The following is a 27,196-nucleotide window of genomic DNA, read 5'->3' on the forward strand; positions in this document are numbered from 1 at the left end:
CCGCGGGGCAGTGCGTAACCGCCCGCCGACAGTATTGCCGTCATTCAACTGAGCAGCAGCTGACTATGTATTTACACTGCCCCTACACGCGTTGTAAATAGGTTCGTAACGAAGGACTTTATTAAACAGCACTATGCTTTATTTTTCTCCCTTTGTTCTATTAGCGAGGTTTCATGACGGTGCTGTACCAGGGCGGTATCTGCTGCGAGAAGCCCTTCGCCAGGCAGCACCCGAAGGCGAGAAAAACGGTGAACCGCTGCAAAACAAGCCCGGGACGGCCGCCTCCGCGCCGCCATGTTGCGCCCCTGCTGCGCCCTCCCGCCGACGGAGAGACGAGAGGCGGCCCCGGCTGCCCCCCGCTGCCGGCTGGCCGCCTGCCCGGCGAGGCGGAGGCGGCCGCGGGGCTCTGCCACCCGAAGGTGTGTCCTGCTCTAGGCGCGGCTCTCCCGCAGGTACTAATCGCCGCCCTGCCCCGGTTCCCGCCTGCATTCGCCGCCCCGCTCCCCCCGGAGCCAGCGGCCTCCGAGCGCGGCGCGGCCCGGCCCGCGGCCGGGATGTACGGGGGCCAGCAGCAGCTGCAGCCCCTCACGCTGCCCCCGCACGTGCAGCAGCAGCACCACTACTACCGGCGCCAGCAGCACTACAGCACCCTGCCCGCCGCCCGCCGCCCCCTGCCCTGCCCGGAGCCGCTACCCCGGCCCCCGCTCTGCCCGGAGCCCCCGCTCTGCCCGGAGCCCCCGCCGCTGCCGCCGCCGCCGCGGCCCCCGCCGTGCCGGGAGCCGCCACCGTGCCCCGAGCCGCCACCGTGCCCCGAGCCGCCGCCGCGGCCCCTGCCGTGCTTCGAGCCCGCGCCCCACCAGCAGCGGGAAAGCAGCGTGGCGTACGACCGGGTGCGGGCCTACGGCCCCGGCTGCCGGCGGGTGAGCGCGTCCTGCTCCTCCCGGGCGGCCTCACCGCTGGAGTGCTCGCACGGCTACCAGCAAGTCATCCCCGGCTGCGACCCGCCGCAACAGGTACGGCGGGACACGCGTCGCCGGGTCTCCTGCGCCCCTCGGCCGCCCTCCCGCGGCGCTGCTCCCCTCCGCCTGGCCTGGGCCGCGCCGCCGCTGCCGCACCTGCCCGCCCGGCGGCCCCGCGGCGCTTCCCGCCGCGGCGCCCCGTTCCCGCACGGGCTGAGGTGGCGTCGAAGCCAAAGGCCGCTCCGGGTGCAAAGGCGGCGCCGGGCCGTGAGCCAGACGCCCTGGGGCCGCCGGGGAGGCGGCGGGTCGCCTGTAGGTCCTGCCCGGCGGACGGTCGGGTCCGGACGGGACGGGTTCCCTGCCGCGGGGAGCGAGGCCGGGCGGTGCGGCGAGCCCCGCGCCGCAGCCTGTCGCAGAGTGAGCCCGGCCGAGCCCTTCACAATGCGCCCCGCGGGTGCCTGGCGCTTTTCCTTTGAAAAAGGCGCCTCACCGCAGATTGAGCGGAGAGCCGCGTCCGTGCGCCGGACGGGCTTCGCAAACGCTCGGCCCTTCCGCAAAACACTCGTCTTGGAAACACCGGGGCTGAGGGGGCTGAGGCGGACAGGGCCGGCCTGGGCCGCTCGCCGCCCCGCCATGCCCTGAGGGCCACGGCTCGGCCCTGCAGTTCCCTGCGGGCTCCCGCCGTCGCCCGGGAGCGGAACAGGTTGTCCTGAGACAATGCCCAAACCCGCGGTGTGGTTAATCTTCTAGTGGTGGTGGGCTATGAGCCTGCGGGAGGGGGGGCGGGCGGCCCCCCGCAGCCCTCACCCGCCGGGCCCCGCCGCGCCGACCGGGCTCGTCGTGCGGTGAGAGCAGGAAGGTCTCTTCTACCGAACAGGCAGCTAAAGAAACGACTCCTGTCTCAGGCGAGTAAGGAAAGCTTCCTTCCTCGGTAACTCGCTTTAATCCAGAACTCTTTACTTCCCGTTAAATTTCTCCTTTTCGTTTGCTTTTTGAATGGAGCCGTCAATCCTGTATTTGTTTCCTGTTCGGCAACGCCAATTTGGCTTTTTTTTTTTTTTTTTTAAACTTGAACTTCTAAATTCCTTACTCTCTTGCAGTATTTTCTCCCATTTTGTCGATGGAACTGTAAAAACCCGGCCGGAGCAGGAGCTGCAGGCTCTGGGTGCTCCCAGGCCCACCTGTGGGATGTTCACAAAAACACTTTCATGCTTATTTGGTGCTACTCATGTAAACAGAATATGAAGGTGTGTGCGCTTAATGGTTTGAGTCGGTGATGTTAATAACATGCGACTAAGCAGGTAGGGAAGTAACAAGAGTTAATTTAGCTTTGCTTTAAAAGTCTTCACAGTGCAGTTTAGCAGGTTTACTGCTGTCTCTGTATTCAGGGAATGGCTTGAAGGTATTGATGGAATTTAATACAATATTTTAATTTTAATACCAATTTTATTGATTGATAGCTAACTCTTAAAAACAAAACTAGAAACAAATAACTTAAAAACAGCTTTGACTATAAAAACAGAAGAGGAGATCAGATTTTGTATTGGTCTTAATTTCTATTCTTTTTCATAGTGAAATATTTGTACACCACAGGAAAAAGAAGTAAGAGTTCAACTTGAAACAAATACATGTTACCCTATTGAGTATAACATACTAACCCCACTTCTAGTGCTATTAATGACAGTCGGATGTATTAGAGAAAAAAAACGGTTTAAAAATAAATTCTGAGCTCCTTTTCAAAGCCATATTTGCATAGTTTCAGGGCTACCTTCCTCTGTAGGATGGCTTCTGTAAATTCTGGAAAGCGAGCCGCTTCACCAATAGTGTTACATGATGTGGATATGACGGACACATTCCTGCTAAATCACAGCTGTTAATCCCTCTTTTGCAAGATGTGGGGCAAGAGTGTAAACACTGGTCTCTCACCTCCCAGATAAGTGATCTGCTCAACTAGGCTAGATGGCAGTCTGAATTGCGTTCAATTAATTAAATATTCATTAGAATAAATACTGCAGTCACAGGCTTCCTCTACTCCGATAAGTGCCTGAACAATTTGATTATAGACTCAAATGCTGTCTCTGTTGTACAAAGCATGTTTAATTTTCAACATGTGTTTTAGACACTAAATCCATTAAGTCATGCTGGTGAAAAATAATTTCTTGCTGAAGTGTTTTGCTGGATTAGACTTTGAAGACAAAAGAGAGTGTAGTTCAAATCAGGCTTTGTGAGGGTTGTAGTTTTAATGGTGGAGAGGGAAGGTGCTTAATAAAGGTTATTAGGAAGTCATTAAAGAAGAAAACAGTAACAAACAGGGAAGTCAGCTGGGAGTAGACAGAAGTTGCATACTTGGTGCTGAATGGGAGTTGTCAGAAGGAAGTGCTGGGAGGAGTGTAGGAAGTTTCCGAAGAGTTGATTCAGTTGCCCCTTGAGCAGATCACATCTAGCTGCATAAACTGAATAATGTAACGATACCTGACTCACACAGATGTTTTAACTGAACGCTAAAATTTCCAGTTAATGGCAGTCTAGAGCTATAGTTTAAGCTTCTTAATGTTGGTAAGGCAAAGGGCTATCTTTGAGCAATGTTTAATTTACTTCTGCAGAGCTTTTGTAGATCAATAACAAACATCTGTGTCACTGTTGATATGCTGACTTCTTATTTAGTCAGTTGGTTGGTGCATTCTGTTGTGTTTATGTACATTTCTAATAAGCCGGAGGGAGGGAAAATTTGTAACTGGTGAGTGTATATAGTACACCTGATTGTATTTTTTGTGGTTCAGGATTTATTTTTCTTTACTTTTTTGGTCTAACTTTGTTTTATGCTTGATGTAGAAGCCAAATGCTAGTCCCAGCTATGGCAAGCTTCATCTGGAGTAATTCACGGCAAATTTTGCTCTCATCTGCTTGATCTAAATGAAGAATGCTGTTTAGAATAAACCCTCCTCCAGTATGGCTTACACGTATGAACCCTTTCACCATGGTCATGAAAAAATAATACATGAAACGGCACACACACGATGTCTGCTGTCAGTGCAGAGTGCAGGATCCTGAAAGCCTTTGTAGGAGTTGTCTATCCATGTGCGAAATTTTGTGAGTAAGATCTTTTCATGGCTGTGCGCGGTTCTGTGAAGTGCTAAGGGTTCTCTCCTCCCGTTGTGAAAATGGGATGATATTAACCAGCTTGTAAGATTTGTCTGTATTTCTTGAAACAGCCCTCAAACGTAGCCTGCCATTTCTGTATTTCAGCTGCCAAATGTAACTCATAAATTCTGATTAGATGACTGAATTGCTTGTAATTAACAAGACAATACGTTATGGATAAAAGGTTTTGACATAGATGAAATTCTCACCTTAATCACTGGTTTGTCTGAAGCTAAGGGAAACTTGTTGAAATAAAAGTTAGTGTATTGATTGTTTTTGCATAAAATTTGCACACGATAACTGGATAAATCTATCAAATACTTACCTTAAAATTTAAAAATCTTACTTAAAAATCTTAAAGACTAGCAAAAATCATTATGAAAGTGTTAGCGTATGCCTTTTGAAATTATCCTTATAAATGTAGACTGGTTAGATCATTATAATTCCCAAACCCAGTCGTGCCACTGAACTGGACTCTCCCAGTTAAAATCCCACCCTCTCCTTCCTTCTTCCAGTTACAGAATGTTGCATCTCCAAAGCGTGATAGGAGATCTAGAGAGCAGCCTGAGCTATGCCCCTTATGGAAATAGCTCGAGGTCCTTCTCCATGGCACTGTACCTCCTGCGGCGCGCTCGCGCTGCCGAGGACACAGCTCTGGAGGCCTTGGGGTCCCTTCTGCAGAGCAAGGAATTACCTGTGGGTAGTTCCGGCTGGCACTGTCTCGCAGGGTTTCTGGCTTCTGGGTTCTCTCACAGCCCGTGCGAGTCAAGCCTGCTTGGCTGGTAGGGGAGGAAGGGCCGGCCAATCTTTTTTGTGATGGAGCGAGGGAAATGTATCTGCATCAGAGTTTTTTGGACATGAAAGAGTTTGGCTGTCTTAAAAATAAGCGTAATTTTATCCAAGCAAAACATTCTTAGGTTGTGTATAATATTCCACATACGACTAGACCATTCTTTTGAATATTATAAAAGTATATTTCAACTTAAAATGCTCTAGTCTTCTCAGTTCTGAATGCATTCCTCTGAGAACACATAGGGAACTAGATAAAGTAATTTTAGAAATTATCCCCTCTAAACTAGGCTGTGTGAGTTACGTATTCCACAGCCCTGTGGCAGCATGATTTAGTTTAGGCATGTTTGTCCAGCTTTTCTGTAAATTGGAAATGTGCTTTCTAGTTTCATACACAATGCGTTCCCATGCGCCGTGCGATGGTAGTGAACTCTGAACAAGAACAGCTACTGCTCTCCCGTGGCACTCGTAGTGTCGCAGCACCGCAGTGCTCCAGGAGGGACAGAGCCCGTGGTGCCTCGCCTGGGTCAGAGGAGGTACTGGTTGTCAGGGGTATGCCTCCTGCGTAACTGCTGTAAAGGAAACGCCAGCGGGCGTTCATTTTTTTAAAGTATTTTACATTTAGTTCAGATTCTGTAGGTATCAAAGTAGTGTAGGAATTGGGCTGTATGTTCTAGACCTCCGTGTCGTCTCTTTTCGGTGTTAGATCCCGATACGGAGAGTTCTGTTGGCGTCGGTGGGTTCCCTTCTTTGATGGACCTACCTCAGGTACACGGCGTGTGGGAGGAGGAGTAAGCAGCTTTCTAAGTTTTCTGCAGCAGTTACAATTCTGAGTTTTCTTAATTATCATGATTGCTGCTGAAACAGTTTCTTTTCTACTTCGATTTCTCTTTCCTGGTGCTGTTACGATTCACTCTTGGGAGATTTGGAAAACTGCTTCAGGCTTCCTAAACTTACGCAACAGTTCACAGCTGGAAACCTGACCTACTTCAGAGCTGCCCTTGTGCAGTTAAGAATGTCTCCAAGACTGAACTGCAGCAATACACCCTTTCCAAGCACTGCCTACAGGTTAAGGGAAGAAATGATGTGTTACTGTGAGGAAGAATAGCTGGTGTGCTGTAAACTAACAAATTGCCCAATCCTTAGATTACATTCAGTGGGAATTTTTGCTTTCTCGGATAAAGAACTGGATGTGAAGACTTCAGGCAATGTGTGCCATTTGTTATAACTGGTGTTGGTCCATGAAATGGAAGACTGCAATTGCTTGTAGACAGTGCTGGGAAAAAAAGTGAAAGAATCTATTTGAAAATGAAGAAACCAGCTGCCACTTACGCCTTCCTAAATTACAGAAATCCATATTTAATTTTTTCATTCAGAAACTTGGAAATGTTCCGTGCGGGCGTCTTTTTTCGTAGGTGTCAATTATGGAGTTTTGTGACTGCTTTTTGGAACGATTGGATAGTGACCTGATGTGGTCTGTGAGCAGTTCCTGTGCCTCTTTCATTTCGGTGTGTTAGCCAAATGCAAATTTTCTTCCCATGGTGAAACAAAGAGTGTTTTAGGTGTACATCGGTTTATACCAGCTGACCGTGGTACGTAATATGACAGACCGTATGTAAAAGAGAATGTCTGTGGAATAGAGACATGGGATCCGTGAAGACCTAGTCCAGCTTTGATTCGCATCCTGTTCTGTTGGCACTAATTCCTCAGACCTGCAAAGAGGTGACTGAGAGAAAACAAACTCTTAAAATTGAGAGTGACAGACTGCATACTGCCATGCTGTATATGGGTTATTTCCTTTGGGGTGGAAAGGCCCTGGATTTAAAACATTTCTAGGTGATTTTGGCTAGTGGATCGCAATGTGTTTATAGCGGATGACCATATGCAGATTAATTTGGGAATACATGTAAGCCTGAGCTCTGAGCATAAAAGGTTTTAAAGGGCAGTAATCACTGAAACTTATTTTCTTCCCTGCAGGGCACTGTTCGAAGGATTATTATTGAGAATCCTGATCAGGTAGGAAAACTGTTTAGTGCTGGAGTTCTGCTTGTGTCACTCTTCCTTCCTTAATTATCTGGATTTCGTAAAGTGCTCGGCTGCCTGCACCAGGGCTGCTAAATATTTTGATATCACATGGCCCATACCTCTGATTGTGAGAGAAATTATTAGGAGCTGAAAATATTACAGAATCGCCAGTCAGGCTTCCCACCTCTCAGCAGTTAAGGCTCTATTACTATGCTTCAATAGTATCGCTAGCGGAGATTAATGTCTAACTGTTCCTACTACGTTTATTTCAAATGTTGTCTAGATAGAAGCACAGTCACTTCTTTTCCAAATGGACATGCACTCAAATGTACATATCTTAAAGAACTATCTCAAAGGATATATGTCTTGAAATTACAAAAATCCCGTATGATTTTTGAGTCCAAATTACACTAATTCTGAATTTGCTGTTTGACAACGTTTACGGATGTTTTTATTAAAATGTTTTACAGGAGCCGTTATCCCCATTTCTTAGAGGGGGGAATTTCTGTCCTGGAAACAATGTCATCTATGAAAAGACAATAAGAAAGTATGAGCTATTAAATCCCCACCAAGTAAGTTCGTTGTTTATGTTCTCTATTACAAAAGATAATTCAGATGGTAGTAGAAAAGTAATGTTCCTGGGTTTTTTTTGTTTGGAACTCCTGGCAACCTGAGAATTGCCTTGCTGAGGTTTAGGACACATTCTCAAAGTAAATGAAACAATTTCTGTATGTAAGGAGAGCGGAAGTTGGAAGGTTTGCTATATTTTTACGAAGAATGTATTATTTCAGACTAATAATGAAAACTGCTGTTGTATCTGTAGCACTGTCAGTCTTTATCTGAATACTGAGTGAGAATTAATTTCTTGCAGTAGCTTCAGAACAGAATAACCAATACAAATTTTTACACAAAATGAATTGAAAAGACAAATTTTTTGGTGGGTGGTTTTGTAAATAGCACTTTTCTTGATTATAAAAACAAGACATGTGTCCCTTATATATGGTACACTCTGAATCTGGAACTGCTGAAAGCATTTATAGAGGAAAACATCTCAAGCCGTTTCCTGTACTAAATTTTTTTCTAACTGAAGTAATAAAAACTCAGTTCAACTGGAGCTTAATGAAACAGGATATGCATGCGTTTAATTTTAAATAATGGAGGTCCCCGTTGCCCAAGTATGTTAAGAGTTACACCATAATGAAACATACAACTCAGGAAAGGCAAATCTTCGTGCTTTTCATTTGCAGCTACTAAAATTTGGGAATTATAACCTTGAAGGATGAAAGCGAGAGGCGAACTCATGTTCAATTAGGAAAAGGAAGCAATTTTATTAGGATTATTAAAATAGCTGAAACTGTCATCGGTCTTTCCATGCAAAAACACGTCATTCATTTATATGTTCATATTAAGCTTCCATCTTGTCCAGCAGCTTAAAAAAGTTCATTCTTCTTTCTAGGAGAAGCAGTATCAATTTTCCCACCAATGTCAGATTCCCCAGCAAGCCGACCAGTGCCATGTTGCCCAGCCCTGCCAGCCCGCTGAGCAGTCCCAAGTCACTCACCAGTGCCAGCAGACACAGACCTGTAGCCCTTGTGAAATAACTCCGGTGAGCGATGACTGCAGAGGAAATACAGTGAGGAGAGTAACGGTTCAAACGTGTGAACCGGTAAGAATCATTTGCTGAATGTTTTACTAGAGACAATTTGGTTTTGTTTTATATGCAGAGTACAAAACTTCACAGATAACATAAAACTGTGAATCCCCAATCTCAGAAAGTTTTTGTTCAAAATCATACCCGGGTCCTTAAGCACCACGCACACGTTGTTAGTAAACAGCAGAGTTTGCGTGTCCTTTGCAGGTAACTTCTTTGTATGCTGTGATTGCATTGTCTAGAACTGTCCAAGACTTTGGCAGGTGCTGCTAATCAAAAAAAACAAAAAAAAAAAGCTGGTTTAGGTGTTGTATCCTATTTCTTGTTGGCGTAGACCTGTGTCTGTACTGGCTTAATTGTACTGGCTGATCATCATTGTGTTGTCCTTTAAATGTGTTAGGTCTTGCTGGTTTGTTTTTTTGGTGGTGGTTTTTTTTTTTCTTTATTTGGGAGCGTTACCCATTGATTGAGTCAGGTTTCATCTGTCAGTTTTTGTACAACAAAGATTGAGCAGCGTAAGGCTTACGCCTCTAGATTTGGAGAAAAGATACATTACTTTTTAAACTGGATGTGTATCAATTCAGGATTGCTTTCTGTCTAAACTGATCAATAAGGACTTCAAATATATCTCAATTTGATGTAGAAGTATTTGACATAGATTCACTGGAAGCACAAAACTAGCTTCCTTTGCCCTTCATTTCACAGCAGGTTGCAAGTTCTGCAGTTTCAAAGGGCTGCAGGATGCTTTGCTGTACACGTACACGTTACTTCAGCTGGGGGAGGGAGTGTGGCAGCCCTCCCTACGCATCTGTTCAGTATATAGGTGGCAAGACAAACAGACTTTGTGACCTTGGTGTTAGAGCTACATGGAATATTCCATAGCCGGATACTTCCATGAACCAGCTTAGGTAAACTCACTTTGGGCTGCTGTTTAAATTCTTTTATTGTTCTTGTACGTAAACATTTGAACTGTGGCAATACAAACACCTTTTTTACAGTTGTGAATCTCGCACCCAGCTGGTTTTACCTGGGTGCTGCCCAGAGGCATCTTGCCCACTACAGCTATGGAAACCTGTATATTAATGAAAGATTTCCTAATTCTCAACACTTTGTATGTTAGAATGATGATGACATTGCTGCAGAGATAATACTTTGCGTATTTCTTGTTGTAAAGGAAGTAATTTATTTGTGTATAGTTTACTGAAAACCTCAATACATGGAAGACTCAATATCAAGGAAAAGAATAGTCTAAACAAATTGCAAATTAGTAAGAGCAAACAAAACCAAATCCATCGTACTTGTAGCATTTTCACGTTCAGCTTTCATCTCGAAGAAGGTAACTCAGTGACGATCTTGTTCCGTATCTTCTGCTAGGTGAATTGCTCTCAGGAAAATAAGGACCAGCTGGACTGCCGCTACTTTGGTGAGCTCCTGGCTGAGCTGAACCGCAAGACCAATGACTTGTACAGTTGTTTACTACAGCACGTGGAAAAGATAGGAGGAAGGTATTGGCCTTGTATCTGTCTGTCATTTTGGTATTCCAGAAGTCCTCGCATTGCACAGTTCAGAGGACAGTATTGCTTGCAAGTTGGTTCCTCCCCCCACCCTTGACAACTAGAACTGAATGTATTTCACACGTTAATCTAATTTTCTGAGTAACTGAAGATGTAACAATGCTGTAAGCCAAGAAGATCTATTGAATTTGATGCTTTTTCAAATTGTTTGGACTAATATGCAATAAGAATTACATATCCTACGCTGTTAGCATACAGAGCAAACAAGTATACTGACAGCATGCTCTGACATACATGTAATGATACAATCCTATTACTATGTCCGGAAGAAACAGCCCAAATGTCCAAATTTGTTTCCTTTGTTCTGTCATGGTGTTACCTCATGCATTAAAAGATGACCATCGTAAGGCATAAAGCTCAGTATCTACATGCAAATTAATGTCAAGCATGTAGAGCCCTACAGATTGTCTTTGAAAAGAAATGCAGAACCACAGCATCCAGGAATCTGAGTCTTCACAACGTTCTTACTCTTCCCTCAAGATTACCTCATTCTTCCCCTTCCCTCATGATTACCTCATTCTTCCCTGCTCACTCCCAGTCTCGTTTGGTGCTTTGCAAGTTCACTGAAATCAGAGAAGTGGTCTCATAGCAGGGGAAAAGTGGAACTCAAGCATCACAAAAAACCTGACACTGCTAAGTTAACGCTTCAGGCATGCCAGTATATTGCAGCATAGTTCTGGGTAAACCGTGACCCAGCCAATCACGAGTGTAATTGGGTTAACTGAACACAACTGGGATAACTGCCCTAAGAAGCGGAGATAGTTAGCCTGTGTTAACTGGACTGCTCTTAGTATTCCAGTCTCCTCAGATATTTCTACACGGAGTCATATTTAACAGCTTGTGTTGCATAGCACCTTAAAAGGAAGGTGACAGCTCATAATCTGGTAAAGAACCTTCCTTGCTCTGTATTTTAAAGATCATCTTTTTGTAGTTTTGAATGTGGGCATGAATTCTTCAAGTTCTCAACAAGCTTTCTGTTAATCAGTCCCTTGGATTTTGTCTGTTTTACAGGAACCGTGACATTGAATTTACGTGTCAGGTAAGCATCAGGCACGCTGTTAGCAAGCTGTTCTCTGACATGCAGTGTTAATAACAAAGGTGTGGGTCTTCAAGCAAATGAAGCCACACCAGTTTAAATGAAGGGTGCTGGTCTTTGTTAGTTCATGATTCTTGCTTGTTAATAACTTTCAGAGCCTGAAACCTACTGCTAGGCATGTATTTGTAAATGTGATAATATTGAAAGGAAGCATCAACAATTTGCATTATTCCAGTATGAGTCAAATCTTGAAAGTCTTTCCTGTTGTGCCAATAATGGTGTCATTGAAAAACAAACGCACACAGCTCCGTGTCTTTTCACTACGCGTTTTTTGCAAAGGATCTTTCACTCTTGCCAGTCAAGCTGCTGTTCGGCAGCACGTGCGGCCATGCGCTGCGAGCAGTGAAGGCAGCTGCCTCTCACAGCCAGGGCAGGGAGGGAAGCCGAGTGAACAGACTGCCTGCACCTGCAGTGAACCAGGCCACAACAGTCACTGGAACCCACGGTACTTGTCAAGGCATTGCGTATGTGGCAGAAATACTGGTCTAGGATTAACTTACATGAAGCGATGCCACGTAATCCGTGGCAGCATCTCTTGTGACACGCTGGTCATCTTCTGTTTACTGACAGTCTGTTTTTGTTTAGAAACATGCGATTTGCTCCTATCATAAACTGCTGTGAGTTCTGTTTCAGCGGCAGCTGTTGTTTTCTTGAGAGGATTGTTTTGAATACTGCTTTTAAAATAAATGTTAAATGCAAAGATTTAAATATATGCTTCATGTATCACTTCATCTCAGTTTTTATATGACACATATATAAGACTTTGAAAATTTTCTGGATACACTTTGATCTATTTTCATTCTTATTTGCCTCGTACTAAACATGTTTTTCATAATAGAGCTGTGTAATTAATGAAGAAACTGCATTATGATCTACCAAGCAAAGTTCTTAATCAAGACATCTCCCCTTTCCTCCCTCCTTTGCTTAGACTGAAGATATTGAAGATTTAATTCCCAAAGGACTGTCTGAGGCAACAAAGCAGCAGATTCGTTATCTCCTCCAGGTACCTGAGTGGGGTGGAGGGGGTGCGTGGAAGCCTGTAGTAACTTGCAAGAGTAGAAGTTGGCTTACACATACCAGGGATTGTGTACGTAACATGCTTCACGTATTCCTTTTTTTCTGGTGTAAAGGGTATGGAATCATACGGGTGGCTCCAAGTGACACGTTGTGGCAGTTGGTTCCAGACTACTTGTGTACTTTAAATTGCACTTTACTGGTGCTTTCTTGCAGTTTCACTAGAAACCATCTTGGCTTTTGACCAGTTATAGGAGCCCCAGATCTTTGATCTTTTGTTTGTGTTGTATATTAATGCTTTACTTTAAAAGCTAAAGGCACCTACTATTAGTAGTATGTTCTGGTTAAAAACCTGCAACACAGCACTGACCTCTGAGGCATGCTTATGACAGTTGGTAACAAAACATAACCATTTCTGCTTTGGTTCCATTTATAAATGGCGCTCGCGTTTCATCCGATCTTGTTCTTCAGCTACCCAGCCACCTCAGCCTGCCACGTGGGCTTGGCTGTAAGGCAGTCGGACAAGAATGCAAGGCTCCGAGAATGGTTGTTCACTCTGTGGCTTCCTAGCACTGTGATACTCTCTGCAAGGTGTTTTGAGAAAAACACTTGACCTCTTTATGAAATGCTTTGAAGACAGCCAGCTGGAATTGGCTCCCCCCTTTGATAAAACATTAAAACCAGTGCTGTAGCATGGATCCCACTGTCAAGTCCAGAACCACTGGACATGTGGGTATGTCAGAACAGGATCCAAACCAACCTGCACCGCTCAGCCGGTGTGTAGGTCTGGTCTCCTGAGGTAGGGGAAGGTGATCCTACCTGCGAGCCGCAGCTTAGGATCGCCTCCCGGTTAGAAAATCCATTGCAATAAAGCTGTGAATGAGCGACCTGGTCTGACTTCACAGCTGACCCTGGACACGGTGGCCTCCCAAGTCCATTCCACCCTGAATTACTCTGTGATTCTTTTACAATAGAGAAGGACACTGACATCAGAATATTTCATGACCTCATGTGAGAATACTGTCCCAGGAAGCCGGTTCAGCTCACCTCGGTGTGAAAAAGCTGACACACGTATTTCCTGTTTTCTGTTAAGTCCATCTGGTTTTACATTCTCCCACCTATGCTTAAAAAAAAAGGCAGCTAAAATGTCTTTTGGGGAGCTGGATTTTGTCAGCATAGGTACGAAGGGTGCACTCAGACTATAGACCTCTCAGGCCTCTCGGACAGTTCTGTCGTATGTATATACATCTGAGAAGGGTGTCAAACTGTCTCGGCTAAAAGACTGTTCCGGGTATGCCCAGAGGCTCAGCACGGAGAACTTCACTGCAGAAGTACATGACACCTCTGGAGTTCAGCAACCTCTAGCACCAAGTAATTACTGAGTAGAGGCTTACTTACATTTTTATAGTCTAAATTCAACCATTTTGACTTAATTCCTTCTTTTAATCTACTCTTATAGTAGATTTCACAGTAAAACCAACAAAACAGTAAGTCAAAACTGAAATTCCACTAGAAATGTTATTTTTGAAGCCTCAGTCACATAATAGCACCAGTGGGGATAAAAGAACACGACCATTGCCATATTGCTGGAGCTCTTGATACCTTTTCCTCAATGATCAACAAATAAAGTTAAGGGAAAGTGTTGGAGGAAGAGAAACAGGCAGGAGGATTTAATTTTTGTAATAATGTTATAAAATAATACAGAATAAAAGATACTAAACAAAATACTGATGATAATATAGATAAAATACAGATAATAAAAAATACATCTTTTGCATAGAATATTCAGCCCTTCCAGGTGAGTCGAAGATTTGAGGAATTGTGTGTTCTTTCAAAGTCACGCTTTCTTCTTTCAACTATTAGAAATGTACCATGAAATGCAACAATTTGTGTTTTAACAGGAATCAATACACAGCTGTTAACATGCATGAAAAGAAAAAAAAGAGAGTGTTAGGCTGTTGTGCACTACTGCCTGCCTTTTTCAGCCAGTTGACTCCTTTAATCTTTGGGATCTTTTTCCTTTTAAAAGGAGGAGTTGGTTATATGGCTTTTTTAAATGTAAATTTTAAAAAATGTTAATTAAATTCTCTTGCCCTTGGGCTGAAAGCGTGCTTTGCCAGATCTCAAAGATGATGACTTATTCCTCTGTGGCTTCTCAGGTAGGGTGGTTATTTCTTTAAATCAGCGTTAAGTCACAAAGCTCTGAATGCTCCAAAAATGACCGTGCAGTGTTAACATGTGTATTTTTCCCTTTATTGGTGTACAAATGCGGCTCTTTACTCTCTTGTCCCTTCCGTTTAAAAAATTTTATCCTGTGTTACAAAGCAGCAATTAAAAAACTATGCCATTTGCAGAACAAAGTGCCTGACCATGTGTTTCTTTGTAGAAACTGTGGGCACTTTGAAGAATGACGCGCAGTAGTTCTAAGAGTAAAGTTATTTTCAGCTGTGTAGCAGTCTTCTGTTTTGCCCATTGTCAAGTGTATTTTGTAAACAAAGCTTACTAATTAATCGGAAGTACACACTTTCATTTTTTCCCCCTCCTAGATGAGAGTGACATCCGATAAGTCTTTGAGACTTGTGCTTTCCACCTTCAAAAATTTGCGCGAAGAGCTTTGCCACTTGCAGGATGACCTGGGGGTAAGCCACACTGTTCGGTTCCCGTGGCCTCATCCACTTGGTTTTACCTGTCAGTAGGATGTAGTAGTTACGATGAAATTCAAATTGTGAAGTCCAGGCCTTAGTTGCTTCAATGGAAGTGGCTGGTTTATGAATGGACTTGCAAGACTCGTACCGTGGATGAGGTTAGATTTCTTCTAGCAGCTGTTTTCAAGTGTTCGATTTGTTGAAGCCTAAAAGTACTGTCAAAGGAGGAAAAGACTGCTGCATGAAATTAGATGTATAGCTCTGAATTGGTACATACAATGCGTGCATGTCTACAGGAAAGCTGTTGTCAGCTGGTGGCTCTAACAACTCCAGTCAGTGTCCAGAGTACCAGCAGCGCAGTTTGGAAGCTGGAGCTCTATGGCTGTGGATACAGACAGTAGATGACTAAGAAAGAGGAAAGCAGAGACATGTCCCACACCAGCCCAAGCACTCAGCACCACCGGAAACTTCACAGCACTCTCTTGTGAAATTGAAAGTTTTGGGAGGGGAGAGGGAGTTTTAACTGTCATCCTTAACATAGAACAAAGGAGGCTGTGCTGTCAGGTGGTCTTCATTTTGAGGGTTTTGTTGGTTTCCGTTCAGTAACTACAGATAATTCTTCCTGGGACAGACTGAAAGCAGTGTGTAGGATCCCGGCGCTTACCACACAACACAAAGCCACAGATACTACAGTGATGGGCAGCTCTGCGCTATGTAGTTAAAGGCCATAGTTCCAAGAAAATGGAGTATTTTCTCAGTTGTAAAACATCACTTACTGATTACTTTGTGTGTTGCACTCTGAATGTGGGAAAAGTTTACTGAAAAATTACAGCTCTTGACCATAAATGCTTTTGTCTTACAGAAGTTAGAAGCTGACAGTGTCTTACTTAAGAAGGATTTGGCTTTTAAAGATTCTCAAGTAAAAGAATATGAAACCATGTTGACTTCTCTGAGAGAGAATAATCGTCAGCAGCAGGTAAATCAAAAACTATTTCCAGGGTAATTACAGTCAGCCAAAAGCCGGCCAGTATGCCTGCCGGGTGTACGTTTGGGTATGTGTGTGATCCTATTACTTCCTTAAGCAACACCGTGCATTCTTTTCCACTTCTGTGCTTCCCAGCAAGGCCTCAGAGAGAGTACTGCAAAATGTCGCTCTCTGGAAGAACAGCTCCTCTCTCTTCGGCTCAGCGAGGGAGAAAAGGATTGTCAGCTAAAGGAACTGGAGTACTGCAAGCGTGCCTTGGAGCAGGAGATCCAGAGCCTTAAACTACAGGTAACGGACTCACTTTTACTCTGTGTTCAGTAGCTGTTACTCACAGATAGATACAGCTGCAATAACGTATGAAAATCAATGACAAAAATTTTTTTTTTGTTTTTAAATAAATAACTACTCTTGTTTTCTTGTAGACCTGCTCTAGTCCAACACTGCAGACCACCACAGATGAACTCTCGAGCCGCTACGTAGAGATGATCAATAACTTGAGAGAGGATAAAGATCGCGAGATCCGCAGTCTTAGGGTAAGTTGATGCACCTGGCATGTGTGTCTTCCTCACCTTGCACGACTGCAAGCAAAGAAGTAATGTTTAAATTAAGGAACAGGAAAGGCCTACCATCTGTACTTCTTACATATCTTCTGGTTCTGCAATTACTTTCTTACATAGACTCTAATGATAGCTCAGAAACCCTTATGGTAGAACATAAAACTGTGATTTAAGAAAAAATACAATTCCTTAGATGCAAAAATTCGTATTAATCAGGTTAGAAGTCTTTCCTAAAGGGGTATTTTGCATGTCCTGATAGAAAAAACTAGAAGACACCCAACAGGAAATAAAAATAAATCGCAGTCAAAACTACATGTAGGAAACGTCTCTCATTTAAATCATTGTAGTAATATTTTACCACCCTAGAAGCCAGTTCAGCTTGTCAGGTGGTGCATTACTTTATCAAGTTATAAACTTATTCAATTGATACTGGTAGAATTCACTCCAGTTAGCACTTTCTGTGCTAATTTACTGTGCAGCTCAGCATTCCTATTTGAAAATCACTGGGTCCTACTGTTCATGACTTTAATGAAAAAAATACATCCAGGGTCCTGGGTGCACACTGAAAGGTCACCTGCAAGGAGCACCAGACACCTAATTATTCCTTAAATATGTCTTCTAGTCTCAGTTATGCCAGTTCCAGCAAGATATATCAAGAAGAGAAGGAAGTAACAGTGACTTGCAAATCAGGTTGCATGAACTGACAACGATGTTGGAGGAGAAAGATGCTTTTATTAAACAGCAGCAAGAGGTAAAATAATACAACTTACTGATCTTCTAAGAATATTGTATATTTAAGCCTCTGCTTACTGCGGAGGTGGAAACGTAGCAGGAAGTCACCTGTACCCTCCTGGTTCAGAATCGGGGTTGGGATTTTTTTTAACCGAGTGCTGTTTCGCTGCCACTCTTGAAACGACAAGACTTTTTCAGCCTGTTCGTTGAGAGGAATTTCTGCAAATACTTTGTTGTGATTTGAGTGAACTAATACTTCAGAAAACATTATTTCATTTGAATGTTTACTTTTGGTTTTCTCAGGACCTCTTCAGATTGAAGCATGAGAAATTATCAGGCAGTCAGTCCCCTGGTGTAACAGCTATCATCACTAAGAAGTAATGTAGTTATTCACCTTTCTTAAAAATACATCCTTCTGATTTTCCATTGTATAGCCGCTATTTCCCAAGTTATTCCTGCAACTCTCTTAATACTGCCTGTCCCACACAGCGGGGGAAATGTTGGGCAAGGAGAGCCTGTCCAGGGAGGATTCAGTACTAAGCATTGCAGCGGCAATTGGAGGGGTGGCCAGCGTGTTTGGGTGACATTTACATGACAGCATTAGCTTTCCAGCTGCTAGTGAAGATCTTTGGGGATTACTAACTGGAAGGACGATGTGGCGAGATCAGAGGTAGTGACTTGGATACAGCTACGCAGGTGTCATTTACAGGTGTGCAACTCTTTTTAATACAGGTACAGGAATCAGTACCCTATTCTAGGTCTCCTGTCCGATGACTACAAGGTTACATCACCTGTCAATAAATCACAAACTATTGTAATTGAGAGGACTGGAGAGATATGGAAACACGTAAGTTTACCTAGAGATTGACTGTAACTGGCTCGGAAATTCCCAAGTATTCAGTTTAACTTCAAAGAAAGTACTAGCCAAAATTGACAGCTGAGAGAAAGCCAGAGTGTTTATTTAACTAACTAGGCTGCAAAAAGCAAAGTGACTGATGAAAGTCAAGGAACCATACCGTCTATTGCAAGGCGGCAATAATTGTTGGGTGGAGCATAAATAAAATCACCTTTCCTTGTTTTCCCTGACGCATAATTACCTTTAAAAAAAGAAGTGGTGTTGCTCTACCACCAGCCCCTGCCCTCACGCACAAGGCAGGCTTCCAGGCATCCCTCTCTGTACTGCGGAGTTACTGGGTGGGAACTTGCTCCGTGTTGTGCTCTCAGGTGAAGGAGTGTTTTGGGTGGGCAGTATTCCTCTGAATCACCACTACTAACAACGCCAAACTGCTACCGAAACACGCTGCGCCCCGCATTCCCGAAACTTACGCTGAGGCAGGGCAGTGACTAACCCGCGAAGTGCACCACAGCGGTGACTTTTGAAGGAGCGATTCAAAGTAGAAACAGCAAACAGGACTGCAGAAACCAGCTGGGCGACAGGGCAGAAGGTAATGCTGCCAAGACTGAATACGAGGTAGAGGCTTGAGGAAGATCAGCAGGGCCAGTTCACAACCGCGTGTTCTGAACAGTGGAATCTGATGAAGTCTGCAGACAAGAGCATGGCAGAGCAGCACAAATAAACACGTGTAAGAGAGTAGCTTTGGGGAGGGACACGACCAAAAGACAATTATGCGTGAGCAGACAAAGGGTAAAGCATCTGGCATGTTCTGAAAGGATGTTACCTGGTGTAGGATTAAGGAAAAAAAAAGGTAAGAAAGAGGTCACTGGCAAACAGCAGAGTTTTATTACTGATCTGTAAAACTCATCCAATTGCATTGCAACCTAGTGAAATGTCAAGGAATTAAACAGGATTAAAGAAATCACAAAAATAAAGCCAACCCCCCTCCCCTCCTAAACTGATAGGTAAGTTAGTCATACTTTCCATTATAAAAAATGGAGAAGAGTATACTCTGCATTTGCAGAGATCAGTATTGTTGAGAGCTGTCTGTATTCTAAGTTTCCCAAGCTCTCTATCAATTACTAATGCAAGTTTCAGCTGAAACAAAACTACTTTGCTGCAAGATAAGATAAACTTGGTAAGTCCACTTTGAGAAGTGCCAGTTTCACCTTTACTCCAAGCTTCACAAGGACTTCTCCTGTGATATGTACTGTCAGCCAGACCTTTGCATCTGCATTCATTCCCAACTAGTGCTGCTGACTGGTATCTGAGCAGTGGGGGTTTTGTACTGAAAGGGAGTAGCCTTTCAGTACAAAAGTGTCTTTCAAGCAATGACTGGTTATTGTGCTCAGTCCTTTTAAGATACTCAAATGAAAGTGCTACATGTTCTTTCTAACATCGATCCTAGTTAAAGTAGAGAAAGCTTTTTGTAGTATCATCTGCACTACATAGGTATCTGATAACTTCCTGTTCTGGGTTGTTTTCCCCAAGTACAAAAAACCCTCCTGTCCATGGGTTTGTGCTCGCTGGGGGCAGTGAAACACGCCAGTCTCAGCATCTGCCCCTCACTGAGCAGAACTGTTTACAGCTCAGTGACGTGTCTCTGACCTTGCCAGTACTGGCCGCCATGAGCACGGACACGCGGAGCCTTTGTTAAGGAGGAAAGGCTCACTGACCTCTTGAGACATTTTACAAGTCAAACTGCTACAGAAAATAAATACCTAATTAAATGAGACATGCTTTACGTACCAGGCAGTTTTGATTTATATATAGAAATAAGTAAGTTGTTTGTTTATTATCTTCTAACAAGCTGCTGCTTGCTTTCAGGAATGAAAGAAATCCCTAAGCTGTCAGAGCTGCTCAAAGGAGTTCACGACGACTAAAACTGCTTTACTTTCTGCTCTTCTGCATCAGGAAAAGGTTCGGTCTGATAGTGGGAAAGGCTAGGGAACACATTAAGGACCATCAAAGCATGAAGGCGATGGAAAACACTGTCTCCTCCTCCTCAGAACGAACTCGGTTACCTGTGTCCATCATCTGCCACTAACAGCTGTGTACAAATATAACTTGCACTTTTTCGTGCACTTACTTACTTTTCGCTCCGAAGAGAGCGGTAGGCCATGCTTCTGTGGGCTGCATTTCTTGACATCACTAACGCCTGTTCTTCACCCAGCCCTGCAGCCAGCAAAGAGACAAAAGGAACAAGTCTGAAACTTTTTCCACGTTGTACTGTTAATTAGCTACATTCCTCTCTCCTCACGCTGCGAAGTGACGATACAAATTGGAAGTCCCCTACAAGCTGCATGGTTGGTTTCCACACAGACAGATTCACAGGTTGCCGGTTTAGCTGCTGCTGCCTATTGAAGTTGAAGCAAACCCCAGAACGCACCTTCATGGGGCACGTCACAAACGCCTTGCTGAAAAACGCTTCCCTTACGCCAGCCTGTGTACGGGAAGCTAAAATGCAAAGGAAAACTAACTTACTCCAGACACAGAACGCACCCTTAGCTACTGAGTGGGCAGAGTTACCTAGTGCAGTGACCTGACTGGGCAAATGCTAATGTTAAAGAATGTTACTGACCTCGGAGTTGATGTGTTGTCAGCTGAACCCTTCTAAGCCCCCAAACCAGCCGTAAGTATTTATTTTGCTGTGCTTGACAATTTCGTGAAGTTGATATATTTTTATACAGAAAAACTTAGTATGAAAATAGTTCATAGACTGAATTTCGTTATCAGACCGACCTTCCAGGTACAATTTTTGCTCCTCGCAAGACCACAGAAATGCTCTCAAAATGATTTGGTATTAATAATTAAGTAGCTGTCTAAGCAACACAGTGCATAGAATCATAGGGGAAATTTTAAACTATGCAATCAAAGGGTGCCAGCTCTTTATCATGGGGTTCTTGCTTTGCTTGCTTTCTGGAGACACCTGTTTCTGTTCACAGATAATACATACCATAGACAATGTTTAGTGGTGAAAGAACGCTGTAGGCTACATGTAACTATGAAATAAACCGCAGTGTAACTTTCTGAATTGTGTCTGTCTGTGCTGGAGCCATCTCCTGTCTACCTGGGAGGCCAGAGGGGGTGGTTTCAGGTGGTGTGATACTGCCTCGTTTTTTAGCCAACTTGTAAAGAGTCATTTAGAGGAACGAGTAAAGGAATAGTGCTGGGTCCTTTTCTTGCTACTGCTGCCAGTCCTCTGCTCAGTAAGTGCTGGGCTGTGAGAGATGACCTCATGCTCATCACAACGGGCAGAATGAGCCAAGGGTGGCAACTGCTCTTTCAGTACATCCAGCCTAAGATGGGCCTGCATTTTCAAAAGCCAAGAGCCTGCACCATCACAGGACAATCAATCACTTTAGCCTAGCTCTACAGGAAGAGGTTTTCATTAGTTGAAAATTAAATAGCCTTGTTTGAGGAGTGCCTTGCCCCACTGAAATCAGTGACTACTAGATTCTAAAATACCGCCTCATCTCTGTGGAGTGTTTAGATGTAAGGTAAGGTAGATACACGCAGAGTTAATATACTAATGACACAGAATAGCATCAGTGTAGTCTATCCCGATAAATAATTGTAGTTACACTGTCATCTAATGGCTTTTCACCTTTGGTGACCCAAACCATAGAAAGAAACAGAAAACACATCTGTTTAATGCCATCACACTGTTACCTGTGCATAACCGAGCAGTTACCCTGACTGAAGGAAACACAAAATACTCTTACTGTGGGCTTTGCCATGATCGGGGCTGGGCCTGACTATTTGGAAGCGTTACACAAACAGCTCGGATGAAGCTACGGACAGCAGAAACATTGACCAGTGTTTCTTGAACTCTGTATGACTGACGACCATGTAGTAGCATAACGCAAGTAAGTAAACGCCCTTAAAGGACAGAAAAATGCAGGCTCCAAGTAGTCAGCGCTGCTGGGTGTGGTGTGGCACTTCAGAACAAAGGCCAAGATCAGGCAAATGAACTGATTTGCATATAGAGCTGGCATTCTGATAAATCTGAAAACATGACAACTGTTGCCCACACCTGAAGAGACAGATAACATACCTACTACGTAAAAAAAGCCATTTGCTAATGAGGAAAGATGGATGCCAACAGTGTGTTGCATAGCAAGGATCAGCTTTAAGGCTTGTCAGAGTATTTTAAGACTCCTGTGCACTGTAAATGCTACAGAGCAGATGCTCTTAACACATTTTACTCACAGAACACGACACAACAGACACTTCTCCAAAAAGCTGAACTAGATGGATATGGATAGCATAACGGCCATTTGGGGCTAGTTTTGTTTTCAATCCAGATTTATTTAAAAACCGAATTTAGTATTATAAAAGTCTATGTTATTTGCTGTAGTCTCAGCTATCGCCCCTTCTATCGAACTGAAACTGATTTACCTAACAAACACTTTTATCTGCTGGAGTTTCCAGAAACACATTTACTCATCTCTGTAAATGCTAGTTATCACCCTAATTACAAACAGTATACCCGAGAGAATTTTTCACCTCATTTTCAGGTAGTCCCACTATGACTTCTGTGTTTTTTAACGAACAAATTAGAAAAATCAAAGACCGCGTTTACTTCACATATTTGCAACACTACATAACACTGTTAAGACTGTCCTTATCAACAATGTTAGTAAATAAACCCTCACTGCCCGAACAGATTGCACAGCATGCAGCGTTTCTTGTTCTTACGCTGAAGAGTAGGAGAAAATTGTCTTCTGGTTTCCATTACTGACACACCTTTGAATGCAACATGGAACACTTCATCTGCCTCAGCTGTAAACTAACAGCCAAACACAGGTTCAGAAGTTACTGACCCCCCTAGCATTCTGGCTGAAGAGTTGACACAGACTTTGAATACGACGTCAAGTAACTCACCTTTAACTTGAGAGTGCTCTGCCGGTGTTCCTCTGTATTTTCTCTCTCAATTTCATTCCCTTTAATTGTGGGTGTTTGAAACCTGAAGAAAGACAAATACAGATGGTGATCAAGACATGAATCATTTTTAACTGCTCCTGGCTTTTAGCAGTTCTTTGTCTGTCACTCAAATAAAAAAACCACAGCAAACAAATCTGACATTCTAGAGCCACCCTTCCACACGTTCGTGACACTCGCTGCTCGCTCAAGCAACCGTGATGTGTTTGTAGACCACACGGTGCACCACGGGAGCAGGCAGAGGAGAAAACCAAACACGGTCGGGGACAGCTGAACTGCCTCAAGGCAGTGCTCCCAGGTAGTCGACAGCCTTACAGCACACGCCACCTTTCCGACTCTGGTCTTGCGCAGTGGCATCCTATGACGGCATCCTATGACCAACGCTGGGAAAGGCAGTTCACCCTCTCAGTGCTGCTGCAGGGACACATTTGGAACAGTGGGACAAGCAAGGCCTGTTCTCAACAAAACGTCGTCAAAGCCCTTACTGAAAATGTGGTGAAAGACACGACATACGTAAGCTTTGCTAACGAAAGCACGTATGCATGAAAGATGATCACATCTACTAAGAGTACCTTCAAAGAACAGAGGTCATGCAACTTCACAACAGTGATGGGAGACAGCATTCAGGGTTTTCAGGACAAGTAATACAATACAATACCACCAACTTCTACCATTCAAGTCAACATTTATGTCAAAGGACTTGCACGGCTTACACGTGGTGGTAGTGTCTCTCCTTCACTTGCTTCCTACCACCATGTAGGAACTTGTCAGCTTCGAAAATGAAGCAGCAGGACCTGCCTGTGGGGCACTTCATCCCATCCTAAAGGCTTCATCAGTTTGGGTAAGGTGGCTTGCTGCCAGCCCAGGGGACGGAGCCAGGCGGGGCACAAGTGCAGACTATACAGAGCAGGGATCTGTGGAAGCACTGAGATACAAATTTTACTGTGATTTGACATGAAGCACTTTTAAAATCATGACACCTCCACGGTAACAATACAGCAGCCATCACAAATTCTCTTAAATATTTACTGGGGAGGTGTACGGAAAAGAATCTAGCAACTATGTCTCAAACTGCTGAGGATTCAGGTGAGATTTTCTTCTTACACTTTTTAAGATTTAAAATCCCACTTTCTAGTAAAATCTCATGCCAAGAACACGAAGCGCTAGCTTTAACACAGAATTTCAGTTACAGAAGAAACATAGTTGTAGGGAAGAAAAAAAGGTTCTACCCAAGTCTCTCCGTTCTGTTGGATGAATACATACACAAGATACACAGAGATCCTAAACTACCCACACAACATACACAAAGTTAACAGCACTGCATATAATACCACTTCCTCTCAGGTTTCTTCTTGTCCAGCCAGCACATTATTTTCCCTTCCCTAACCCCAACTTCTATGTCCTTTCCTCCACAACCCCAACATCCCACCTGCAACACCCTGCACAGGCCTTTTCTTGTTGACTCCTTCCTCCTTCCATCCATCACAGTATTACATCTTCAACCCTCTCCTTTGCCTATTCACCACCCAGCTTGGACAGACAGTTACAAGAAGCTTCAACACCCACCGCTATAAAGAACAACATCAGCTCTGGAAGAAGGAGCAGAACCATTGGTGTGAATTTCGAACTACGCAAGTCCAGCCTCAAATCAACAACATCCCATCAAACACTGGCACAGGCTGTCCAGGGAGGTGGTGGAGTCACCATCACTGGAGGTGTTCAAAAAATGAGCACATGTGGCACTTCAGGACATGGTTTAGTGGGCATGGTGGTATCTGGTTGACAGTTGGACTTGATGATCTTAAAGGTCTTTTCCAACCTTTACGATTCTATGATTCTGTCCAAGCAGCACTGGACAGAACCAGCAAAGGGCCAAGCAGACATGCACATTCTCCCAGCAGTATCGTAAGCTCCTGAATTTTAAAACCACTGCTCAAGCAAGAAGTCTGACAAACTTACTTTTTTAAACTGCTTGAAATTTAACAACATACGGGTAGTAATCCATTAACTGTAACACAACAGGGGTTAAGTCTCAAGGCTCCTCCTCTCTTTGACAGACCTTGTATCCAGAGTCTTTCTTCTCTGACAGGTTTCAATGTCCATACGCTGCCAAGAGAAGAAGAGACAAACAATTAACAGAAAGACAGAAACATTCAAAATGCTAATGCAGCAAGCCAACCACAGGAAAGCGGTAACTCATCTCGAGACCTCACACTGGACAAGGCCGCCTGTAACCACCCTGCTAAATTTAACAACTCAGCTTCTCCGCCCAGCCGTCACAAAAAGCAGGGCTCGCACATGGAAGACTCTACTAGTCTGCACCTGCTTCAAGTCCTACACACTTTCCTGTATTTGTACCGTAGCTGATAACCAGCAACTATGGTTGAGGGTTTTCCCACCACTCTTCCCTCCCTTGCATCTTGAAAAACCTGCTCCTCACAGATTGTCATGTTCCAAAACGTATGACATTTTTTGTTTGTAATTAAAAAGAAATCACATTAGGTGGACTGACAGACTGTAAAACCTCAACACCAATTTCAACTTCTGTAATACAAAGTTACAGAACTTAATAATTCTACAATATCATGATGAAGCTGTAAATGAATTAAACTTTTATCCAGCATCCACCATGTACTTTCTGCTATCATTAAATACATTAAAAAAAGCTTTTGCGCCCATTACTTATATAGTTTTAGGGCAAGAAAAAAACAGATGCAACAGAAAATCTAGGTAACAAACTGATGCCTCGCAGCGTACCATGCTCTTAAGAACAGTAGATACCACTCACTGACTCTGAAATAAACAACAACCTTAAATGAAACAACAACTTGTCACAGGAAGAATTAACCCACATATCTATCGGGTATGTAAAGGTCAAAGCCTTTCACTGCACTCCTTGGAAGAAACACTACTGTTATTCTCAGACACACACTGTAAGATGTAAATGTTAATATAGTTAACCAGTAATACCAAGTATGAATAATAAAAGGTATCAAAACACAATCCAAATGTAACACTTAAAGCATTATGTCCAGACTTCATAGCACTGTCTAAACCGCTGACTCTCTGGAAGTTTAATTTCCATCATTTCTAGCCCCCACACCCCACGAACTGTGAGGCACAGCGGCATTAAGTCTTTCTACAAAGTTGGCTATAGAAAATATTTAAAATACTCAAGTACCTGATTATCCCATCCATCTGTAAGGTGAGAAATGAGCCAGCACGGATGTGTGCTTTGTCACAGAGTCAGAATGATCATCTTCAGTCTGCTACGAAGAAACTCCTTCAGTCTATGTATTCAATATAACGTTCAGGAATAAAGCATTAAAATTGTCAAAAAACACAACTTTAAGACTTTTTTTAAAATGCTACGGCCTCCTCCTTTGATTGCTGGGCATACAAAACAAGTAGTATAAACAAAAAGATGAACAGGTTCACGTCTGCAATGTTTCTGTTTTTTAGTACTAAACCTACGAGTTCACTGGCTAAAACCCCGTTGGAAATCCTTGATGAAGAGTTCATTTAATATCACACTCTCTTCTTAAAGTTTTTCATCTATTACTGATGTTCTAATTCGAGTATTCTAAGAAGAAAGGGAAACCAAGGTAGCAGTATTTTTAGTATTTTGTTTTACAAGATGTTCTTATTGCACAGGTGAAAATGCAAAACCTACCTGGCTTTTCCCAAAATACGTGAGAAGTTTTATGTTCTCTTTACTTAAAGGAAAAAATTTCAAAGCAGTGTCAGTATCACATTTGATAAATATTTTGGAAATAAGCACAAATACATTACCTGTAAGTTTAAAAGGTTAGTCAAATAAAAGCCCAACACTCTCCCCTCAATAGCCTGATAAATATACCTCAAGTAACCTGTTTACTTCAAATGTAAATATACTTCACATATTAAGTAGTGAATAATGTAAGTAAAAATATTAGGCAAATTTACACAGAATGAGACTTTCCTAACCACCACAAATGAAAAGCAAACTCCAAAAAATTTGGAGTGCAAGAGATGCATTTTATTGTATGCCCGTTACGATGAGTAACACATTTAGAAATAATAATCCCACATAACAGTGACAATCTTATTTTACAGCGTGTACATAATTTTTTACAGCCACATAAAACACGTATTTTTCTAAGAGATTTCCCAAATTTAACTTTCTGAAGTTTAGAAATATAAAAAAAAT

The 27,196-nt window shown here is 43.3% G+C and overlaps 1 protein-coding gene across 1 annotated transcript; it reads left to right on the forward strand.

Annotated features, from left to right (window-relative positions):
• Positions 1-156: 156 nt before the first annotated feature.
• POF1B (POF1B actin binding protein) lies at positions 157-23,553 on the forward strand (the record flags this gene model as incomplete). Its single annotated transcript, XM_082004201.1, has 15 exons — positions 157-1,013; positions 6,867-6,905; positions 7,385-7,486; positions 8,371-8,580; positions 9,940-10,070; positions 11,151-11,178; positions 12,164-12,238; positions 14,796-14,888; positions 15,757-15,870; positions 16,015-16,167; positions 16,302-16,412; positions 17,059-17,187; positions 17,472-17,545; positions 17,901-18,015; positions 23,359-23,553. The coding sequence occupies exons 1-15, from the start codon at positions 174-176 to the stop codon at positions 23,551-23,553; spliced, it is 2,409 nt and encodes an 802-aa protein (XP_081860327.1). The 5' UTR covers positions 157-173.
• Positions 23,554-27,196: the final 3,643 nt, after the last annotated feature.

Source organism: Phaethon aethereus, assembly GCF_964289735.1.
Source record: "Phaethon aethereus genome assembly, chromosome: 10".
Taxonomy (NCBI): domain Eukaryota; kingdom Metazoa; phylum Chordata; class Aves; order Phaethontiformes; family Phaethontidae; genus Phaethon; species Phaethon aethereus.